Genomic DNA, 10,404 nt, shown 5'->3' with positions numbered 1-10,404 from the left:
GTATATATTGTGTTGCAGTCTCTCCCCGTGCACCTCCTCACATATATATTCAGTGGTACAACTTGCTAGTGGCAGACCACTGACCCCTGTTTACAGTTTCACCTGTTCCAGTATCCTCTCACATAGCAGTGGTACAACTTGCTAACGCAGACCACTGACTCCCCGGATACCTCCACTTGGATTCCATTCCTTCACTCAGACAGCGGTACAACTTGCTATCCGCAGACCGCTGACTCTCATCACCTCCTTGTTTCTGTTGGACATTCCTCCTCACTATAGCAGTGGTACAACTTGCTACCGCAGACCACTGACTACCTTCACGTGTCCTTTGTCCATACAGTTCCTCGTGTATTACTACCTCCATATTGCCAGTGCTGCTAGTCATAGACTTTCCTGAGCATCTCATCATCTGCTATTTCCTGTTCCGTGATCACCCTGCTACCAGAGTACCATATTACCACCTATACTGCTCTGGTAAGCCTATCACCTGGTGATCCCTGGGTAAAGACTCCTAGTGCCCGTGACAATGGTATATTGATCCGGCAAAATGGGACCAAAGGCTTCCCCAGGATGGAGAAGAAATGTGATGTAAGTGACTCTGACTGTGGAATGATTGCCAGTGTCAGACAGGGTGGTTTGAGTATCTTAGAAACGGCCTATATCCTGGGATTTTCATGCACAACAGTCTCTAGAGATTACATAGAACATGTGTAAAACAAAAAACATCCAGTGAGCGGCAGTTCTGTGGACAACAATGCCTTTATGCCTTTTATTCAGAGAGGTCAGAGGGGAATGTGCAGGACTGGTTCACACTGACAGAGAGGTGACAGTAACACAAATAACCATGCAATACAAGAGTCGTATGTAGAAGAGCATCTCTAAACACACAGCACATAAAAGCTTAGACTACAGCAGCAGAACACCACACCAGATCAGGAAACTGAAGCTACAAGTAGGCACAGGCTCACCAAATCTGGAGAATTGAAGTCTGGAAAAACGTTGCTTGGTATGAAGAATCTCGATTTCTGCGACATGCAGATGGTAGGGTCAAAATTTGGCATAAACAACCTGAATTCATGGATCCATCCTGCCTTGTGTCAATTGGAATGTTTTCTTGGCATATATTAGGCCCTTTAATGCCAATTGAGCATCATTTTAATGCCACAGCCTGCCTAAGTAGTGTCGTTGACTATGTACATCCCTATATGGAAATAGTCTGCCCATTTTCTAATGGTCTAGCAGGATAAAAAACCATGTCAAAAAGCACACGTCATCACAAACATACTCTAGTGGCCTCCACAGTAATCAGATCTCAGTTCAAAAGAGCCCTTTTGGCAAGTGGTGGAATATGCAGCCGGAAAATCTGCAGTAACTGTGTGATGCTATCATGTCAACATGGACCAAAATCTCTACTGATAAATCTATGTCACAAACATTTCAGGCTGTTGTGGGGGCAAATGAAGGGTCCTACACTATACTAAAAATGTTTACATAATGTACATATTGAAGTGGCCAATGAGTGTATATTTATATTTGTTTCCCAAACAAATGTCTGAATAGTGGTTGTGACGAAATGTAGTATATCTAATGACTGATTGTTATTTTCTGTTGGATTTATGTATAACACTGTGAATATTTTATGTAACCTTTTAAAGTGTATTTTGTTAACTGACCTGAGTCTGACCTAGGCGAGTGTCAATGGTCTTGTGAAAGTAGCCAGGCACATAGACAGATAAAATCTATGAGTAGTTTGTGTATGCAGAGGAGTTAGACTTAGCCAGGCCAAGCAAGCAGAGGTGAGAACTCAGGTCTTGTGAAATGCCAGGTCTCAAGTGAAAATAAAATTCTTAAGGTGGGTGGGGCAGAGCCAACAAGAAATGGTTTAAAAATCCCTTGTATCAGTAGTACAATGTTCATTTCTTTGAGGGGGTCTATAACGACTGAAATGTGTCATTCTTCTCAATGTGTACTCCTCACATGCCCATTCCTGAACGTGTAAGTAGGGACTCTGGTTTTTATTTCCTATTATATTTTCTGAAACTCATTTGTGAAACATATTTTATGTCTTTGCTATTAATTTTTGTAAATAAGCCTTGGATACATTTTTCAGATTAAATAAATTTAATCTAATGTGTTCTCTGTGATTCTTTGTCAATTTACGAAGCCCAGGGAGGCTCATGCTACATGTGTGTGTGATTTAAGTATGAAACATTAATAAGTGGTTCTGGTGAATGCAAGGACACCATAATAAATCCTTTGTGGTGGCAGAAAAGGTGTATTCATTGTTAATTAACTAAAGTAACACCAGTCGTAACCAGCTCTTCAGCTTGCTGTATCTGAGACAGGCTGGGGTGTTCGTTACAGTGGTAATTACATAGCCTTAAGTTTCTACAATCTTGTTCAATGTAAGACTACTATGTTATACTGCTCAGTGCTTTGAAAAACAAAAATGTATTTAAAAAAAAATCTATCTAGTTATTTATATTTTTCTTTAGGATATTGAAAATATTTTAGGGTGTGTGAATACCTCTGAATATTTCCAATGGTGAGAAAGGTAATAGTCATGATAGGACATGACTAGTCAAGAAATGGGGAGAGGTGTGATTTAAGCTTAACAATAGCCAAGTTTTCTGAATGCTTTATATGCATCTACTTTCCTTAAATTCTCCTTTTTATTTTTTAATGATTAACCGAGTTCATACCTTTACTCTTAAATTGTTCTCACGCTGAGGTGATCAATAGCTTCACTTCCATTGCTTTATCTAATTTACCAGGTTATCATGAAAACTTGCACTTATGGTATAGAGTTGAGAACGCATGTATCTGTTATTCAGTGTTACATAGTAATAATACGTATTTATATATAAACAGTGAAAATGTTACAACATATCAAGTGTAAACACAAAACAGATCAACTTAAACCTGTAATTTATGAAGTGATACAATATAATAAGGTTAAATATTTTAAACTGGCATATTTCCAAACTTGAGACTGACGAAATAAGGGACAGGTGCCAACTATGCAGGGTGATGCAAATACAAATTCAGTGGTTAGATAGACACTTTCAGAGCTATCTAATAAATGAATGCAGACCTAAAGATAAGCCCCCACCCCCAAAAAAGGGACGTTTTCGGAGAAAATATGAGCAGAGTTATTCCCACAGATAGATAATGGAAGAGCTGCATTTGGGAGGTATTTGTGTGTAGCTGTAGTTCGGTTTCAGTTTCTAGTCCCCGTATGAGCACACACTGGAGGCTGGGGCGGATATGACGTCACGGGCCCATGCGTGAACCTGGTGCGGGGAGCTTGAATAGCGCTTTCTTGTGTCGGTTCATCTGGGCAGCTCAGCAGTATCCGGGTACTCGTGTGCTGCTGTCTGGCCGTGCGGGTACTGGACATGGCGGCGACCCATGAGGGTATGGAGGGACAGAATGGAGACAGCAGCCACCCCCTTACTGTCTTCATGTTTGACCGCCGCTTAGAGGAGTCGGCGTGCGAGAAGAGTCTGCAAGTGCGAGGTGGTTTCGAGGAGTTTCGTCAGAACATTTGTCTGGTAGGATAAGGCTGGCTATAGCTATTTCCTCTGACGTAGTGAGGTCAGGGGATAATAATATTGAGGTAGAGACATGACATAGGAGTGGTGACACATTGCTGTTTACAAAACATGACAAAAGAAGAATTCCATTGCTAAATACATGTATCCAGTGTGACTGAAAATAATCCCAGACTCCGTGCGAATGTCTGTGTAGTGATGTAGTGTAAGGTAGTGTAATAAGAAGAAAGATGCATCATTCGACTTTTGTGAGCATTTTCAGTTCTTTTGATAGTTCTATTGGTAAGAGCTTGGGTCTTGGTTAGATTTGGGACAGGTGCTACCATTATGTGATTCTAGGTGGTTGCCTAGAGGATGCCAGTGGTTAGGAGACATAACTTCATTCATTCAGGGATTTTGCAGACTTGGTAGTTCTCCACACACAGTGCTGGCATGGAGGAGAAGCAACTGGCAGCTTTTTACCTGTGAAGCTGCTAGCTGCTGATCCTCCATATGCCTGATGGTATGGGGGTGTGGTACTTAGTTATGAAATCACAGCTGAGCTCTCACACCCAGGAGGAGCAGAAGATGCCATTCTTCTGCTAAGGTAAAAAGCTGAAAGGATGGGGGTGCAACACCAGAGGTGGAAGGGGGCCACCTAGGGTGCTCCCAAAGTTAGCATTGGCACTATGTGTGCTTGTAATCAATAATCTTTCATATATTATGTTTTTGTTGGAAAGTGTTAAAGCATTTTCTGTCATTCTAGTGATTTCCACAAGTTTTTAAAATTGCAGTTACCTGGGTGGCCATGTAACCCAGGTTGCATGTATATTGTCTGAAACACTTTGTGCTGCTGTCCTATATTCTGTGTTTTCCAATTATAGTAATTATATTTAGTTAGAAATGATTACGATTATATTTTGGTTAAAATTATGTTAATTGTGCAGTTTATAATATTGCGCAGGCATGTAGTCACTGTGGTTGTCCACACCAAGATACACCCTCTCTCCCAGATATGACATTTGGACTCAAGTTTTCAGTGCTAGTGGACTTGCGCATTAGGGTAAAAAAAAAAATCAAAGCTTTGACCTGAAGAATGCAGCATCTATGCATTCAATCCTGTGTCAAATTATCTTTGCGTTAAAGCTGCCATGAAGTTTGAGTTCTTTTCAACTTCCATATATTGGGTACCAGAAGAGCTGATAAAATAAGAGTAGGGAAGCAAGGGAGCTACACATGGGTTTATCTAATGTAGAGACCCCCTTGACTAATCTTCTTGTGTATTTATAATGTTATAGTTACCTTTAGGTGTCCCTTTTTTTTTTTTTTTTTTTTTTTTAATGCTTTGTCCATAAAGGATTATAAAATAACAGTGAGTAGTCCAAAGCTGTCTTGGAACAGGTTTATGTCTGAATGCAAACATTAGACATGTATTTTATTCATATCTGTTTATGTGCACATTTGGAAAAGATTTCTGTGTATTATGTTAACTAATTTTTTACTTTTTTTTTTATGACTGACAATATCACAGAGGCCAGTGATGTATCTGTAAAGCTGAGGAATTTTCAAGAGAAACAAGATCTCCTTATTCATCATGTACTATAAACTTTTCATTTTATTTCTTGTTAGGCTTTTGGCATAAGCACATGTGAAGAGTTTATTATCGCAACAACAAATAGGAAGACTGTGACCGTCACAAACTTTAGTAAGTGTTTATATGTATAGTTAAGAGAATGTTACTGTTTGTAACTAAAGAAGGGTTATTTACCAACAAAGGGTTTAGGTCCAAATTTGTTCTATACCATAGATAAAAATCTGACTGCCGATTTATTGTTATCTAGAACAGGGTCTGGGGGCCGCTTTCAGGGGTAGTACTCATTGGAATGGGGAACAATAAAACTTAACTTTCTTTAACATATAAAATGTAAAATGTAATAAAGTAAAATTGTCCCTATGGGACAGAAGTGTGTGCCACTTTGTGATGGTGCATAGTCATGGGTGTGGTCTTGTCACATGGGAGTGAGTCATGCCCCTCCCCTTTAACACGTTCCACCCCCTCTCTCACCTCTGTAGTAACACAAACCCTGGCCTTCTCACCTGTACTACGCTTGCTTCTCTTGCCCCTTCTTTACCAGCTGTAGCTACACATTGTCCTGCAAATTACTTTTCTATACTTACAGAGAGCAAAATTTAGGGGTGTAATTTTCAGATGGCGGCAATATGCAAAATCTTCCTCGTTGCTATTTATCAATAAATATATACTGGCTTGCAGTAGTAAGCATTAATTCAGCTATCACCTCCTGCTGTCATAATCCTGAGATAGCGATAGGAGAACAGAGTTGGGACTTGGTGTCCATTTTAAAAAGCCTTCGCAGAGACCTCCAGGGGAAGCCTGCCACAATAGATGGTCATCATCGGCTGGGGGCTCTGATAAATCTACAGAAGCTGTATAATCTGCGAAAACTCCGGTTTTCAACAGATTTAGGGCTTTTCTCTTCGATAAACAGATCCCTTGAACTCTGTCACAGGACTAAATGCTGCAGGCATACAGGGACAATCTAGCAGCAAATCAGAGTGAGGCTCATTAATTCTCATTCACTGTCCGATTGACCTCGCAGCCACAGTGAAACCCGTTACATGCGGGACAGATACAGGGGAAGCTGGGAAATAAATACTACTGTAGTATTTTTGTGACCTTTCTCCCTGTATCTGTCCTGCTTCGCGCAAATGCAAACAATTGGCCTTGCAGACCGCATGTTAAACATCATTGGTCTTAGAGCAAGTTAGACCATGAAAGGAAACTTTCTATTCTACTATTGTGCTTATTTGCACCTATATGTAGTGTCCGTGACTTATCATCATTATCTTTTATCTTGGCTGATTTAGTTTTGTCATAATTTTCTATCATTTGACACATTGCAACACATTAACCAACATTGCGTTTTGCACATAAATGCAGGCACTTGCTTTCCTTGTTTAACTTGCACTAGAATGTTAAAAGCTAAAGTTAATAAGCCTAATACCTGTTTGTAGTTGAAACAAAAATAATGTTGCATTAAGTATGAAAAAATATTGTTAAAATAAGCTGATGTCAGATGCTATATGTGCGGTACACAATTTTGGCTAAAACATGCTGTTGAAGAAATTCAGAATATCTTAAGAATATTGCTGCAAATCGAACACATAGCCAATATGAAGGGAAATCATAATCCAAATACTTTTATACATGGTCATGTTTATTACTATATAGCTTACATGTCATATAATTAATATGTTGTATTTGGCTTGTAGATTATTTTTACAAGAATATAAGAAGGTAGCTTGGAGGTGGGAAAGATCGATGTGGGTTTGAGAATAAGTAAAGAGAAAGGGGGATAAATGGATCATCACCATCATCCTCTATTTATATAGCGCCACTAATTCCGCAGCGCTGTACATGGATGGGGTCCGATACCCTTTATGTCATGTGGTGCTCCAAGATTTAGAGTTGGTGTTTGGATAAGTAAGTCTTGTATTCTGGTGAATTTTTTGGAGCTCTCTTCACAATGCCTATTTGGTGTAAAATAGTAAATGTCTATTTTCCCTCTTTGAATTCCATAAGCATATTGACTTCAGTGATCCAAATACAGATGTAGCACTTATTAAATTGTTTTCTAATGCTGAATGATAGGTAATCATCTGCATGATGCTGCTTTAACCACTTCACCTCTGAGGCTCTTCTCACCCCTGTGCTGAGCCTATTTTGGGCTGGTCACATTTGAACGTTATTATCCATTACTTGTGCATGGAGACGTTTATTTCTCTTCAGAAGACTTTAAATTTTCAGAAAATACCATTAGTCTGCTTATATCTCCTCTCACGACAGATACAAAATGTTGTTGTTTGTTTTTTTTTATATTGAAATTGCAAAAAAGCAATTTTTAGACAATACCTACTAGGGGAGCACATCATTGAAAGAGGTTACTGTCCTGTTTCAAATGGGTGTCGCCATAGTTTCGTGTAGCCAGTGTTGTTACAAAATCCTCCTCAAAATTCTCTGTTTGTTTTCTAACACTGTTGGACAACGCAAAAGACCAGATGGAATATATTCAAGGATACTAAGATTTTAAAAGGCTGTTTGTAACACAGTTTACAGATGCTCTTAACAGGAGTAGTTTCAAAGGACTGGAAAATAGCAAATGCACAAAAGTGGAAGTTAAAAAGTGGCTAGTAACTACAGACCAGTGCAACTGTTAGTGGGAATATTAACAAAAAGTTGAAAGAATTGTAGAAAATATCAAACTCGGCAATTTGCAAGATCCCAAGAAACATGGTTTTACTTTGTTTAGGTTATGCCAAACAAATCTAATATCATCATTGTGGATGTAGCATATCTAGAATTTAGCAATGACACAATCTTACATTGAAGACTTCAAAATGAATTAATAAGCTTTGCACTGGATTGAATGGATAAGATATTGGTTGAAAGATAGACTGCTTAGAGTTGTAGTAAGTGAGTTCATTCATAGGAGGGAAAAGTTACCAATGGTGTACCGCAGGTACATGGACAATTGCTCTTCAGTATCTTTACTGGTGAGATTACTTTTAGTATTGAAGGTAAAGTCTGCCTTTTTGCAGATAAAGATATGCAGTAGGATAGACCCACAGAAGGTTGTGAAAGGAAACAACCTAAGTGATTGGTCTAAGTAGCCTATTGGGAGGGTCAAAATTGAAGTACTATAGGTTAATATAAAAACAATACAAAATTATGCACTTGAGCTTCAAAAAGACTAAATGTAGTGTTAATGACACTATAATATAAGCTACTGAACATGAAAGGAATCTTAGTCAGTATTTCAGGACACTTAAAGGTAGGGAAACATTGTAACAAAGTAATGGGGTATGCAGCTCCCACCTGGAATACCATGCTCAGATCTGGAGACCATACCTTAAGTATATAATTTAGATTGTGCAAACAGCACATAAGATGGCGCATATACTCAATTATAAAACTTAACAGGAAAGCTTAAAGAATCTAAACATGGTAAGTTTGGAACAGAGAAAGGAAAGGGGGGTGGGGTTGATTGAAGTTTTTGGATATATAAAGTGTTTTAACAAGGCATTGAGAGAGAGAATACTTATAAAAACAGGACAACAAACACTAAAACTGTGGCATTAATTTTATGTGAAGGGGTAGTGGATTGGTGGAATACCACACACACACACACACACACACACACGGTAGCAGCTAATGTAGTAGGTGAACTTAAACATGTAGACAAGACTGTACTAAATCTGAAAAAAAGGGCTAACTCTCAAATAGGGTTTAAAATTATTGTGGATTGACAAAACGGGGGGAGGGGGAGGGGGTGTGCAGCCTATTGATGGTTCTAAAATGTTTCTTGCCTGCCATCAAATGCTTTTTTTCTGTTTAAATTTTAAGTTCATATTGTTTCTGTATTTTCACGAGATGATGTATTACATATCTTGTTATATAGTGACAACACCAATATTACATTATATTTTTATCTTTCTTTATAGATGGGATTATTAAAGATGGCATCACCCTTTACCTTCTTAATTCAATTGACCAACTGCTACTTTCTGCAACAAAAGAGAGAATCAGTTTTTTACCTCATTATGATACATTGGTGAAAAGTGGAATGTATGAGTATTATGCTAGTGAAGGACAAAATCCATTGCGTAAGTATTTTTTTTTTTTATATTCTGCAGTAATAAAGGGTACACAGGTATTTTACACCCACTATAAATGTCATTGCCTAGAGTGAGAAACACAATTATGCTGGTAACCCCAGTAACCTCACAGCTCTTATAAAATACCAATTAAAACAAGAATGAACACATTCTGTTTAAATATATATCATCTTAACTTTTAAAAGAGAGGTTGCAGTGTTAACTGTTATTTGTTGTTCTTGGGTTCCTTTCATAGGTACAATCCACTAAGAGCAAATGAAACCAACACATAGTGCAGCTTTGATGTTGTGCAACTTTGAATAACATTTGTTTCAGAAACAATTACAAAGAAGAGATGGTATTAATACAATAAAACATAGATGAGTGCATACATTTCTCTAGAGGTATATTTATCTTAACAGGGCACTTTTCCCAGTCTAGAAAAGTTCTTGATTATGTTGACTGCATATTTGTTTAATAATGTTTTAGATGTTGGCAAATGCCCTCAGTTGGACATAGCTGCGTAAATAAAAGTAACATGGGCTCGATCATGATAAAAATCATGTGAAATTGGCTAGCAAATTTCACGTGTATCTTAACTCGCCAACACCATATAGGTTTTACTGATGTTGGTGCATCAGTCAAAAAAAATCCGGTCTTGACGGTATTTGAGGACTTCATTATACGCCAGATATGAAAGTGTAGAATTTTTTTTTTTTATTTTTTTTTTTGTACTTTGGTATCTGAAAAAATATATTTGACCATGTGAATTGGAAATGACAAATGGCCTAAACAACTGTTAAGAAAGATGTGCTTTAAAATTACTATTAGAACACTTTATATATCTGCCATAGAGGGTGGAAGAATAGGTCCCATTTATAAAGTCATATTGGCCTTAAGAATAGTATGCTTAATGAATATCCAGAATTTCCACAGCAGTACTAAAGGGGTTGCCCACATTGGATAGCTTCTTAGTCCTGCAACCTCTGTGTATTAAATGGGCTGGCTCACCTCCTAGGGCACCCATGAATTGGAAAGCTGGATAACATGTACATAAAATAGCGAGCTGGGGGAGGGGTTTATCAGTTTATACATAGGGATAAGGATTCATTAAGGAGTTATTAAAAGAGGCTAGCCATAGTTTAACGTTGCTGCAAAATTTCTGGTGCTCTATCTACATGAGGAAACCATCTGATGG

General features: G+C 38.1%; 1 protein-coding gene across 1 annotated transcript in view; it reads left to right on the top strand.

Annotated features, from left to right (window-relative positions):
• The first annotated feature begins 3,250 nt into the window (after nucleotides 1-3,250).
• SMCHD1 (structural maintenance of chromosomes flexible hinge domain containing 1) overlaps nucleotides 3,251-10,404 on the top strand; it is a 185,915-nt gene continuing 178,761 nt past the window's right edge. The window contains exons 1-3 of the mRNA XM_075213372.1: nucleotides 3,251-3,554; nucleotides 5,163-5,238; nucleotides 9,054-9,215. Of these exons, the coding sequence (XP_075069473.1) occupies nucleotides 3,399-3,554; nucleotides 5,163-5,238; nucleotides 9,054-9,215 (394 nt within the window). The 5' untranslated portion in view covers nucleotides 3,251-3,398. The remainder of the gene's footprint in view (nucleotides 3,555-5,162; nucleotides 5,239-9,053; nucleotides 9,216-10,404) is intronic.

This window comes from Mixophyes fleayi, chromosome 5 (assembly GCF_038048845.1).
Source record: "Mixophyes fleayi isolate aMixFle1 chromosome 5, aMixFle1.hap1, whole genome shotgun sequence".
NCBI lineage: Eukaryota > Metazoa > Chordata > Amphibia > Anura > Limnodynastidae > Mixophyes > Mixophyes fleayi.
This window is presented reverse-complemented; position numbering and strand designations above follow the sequence as displayed.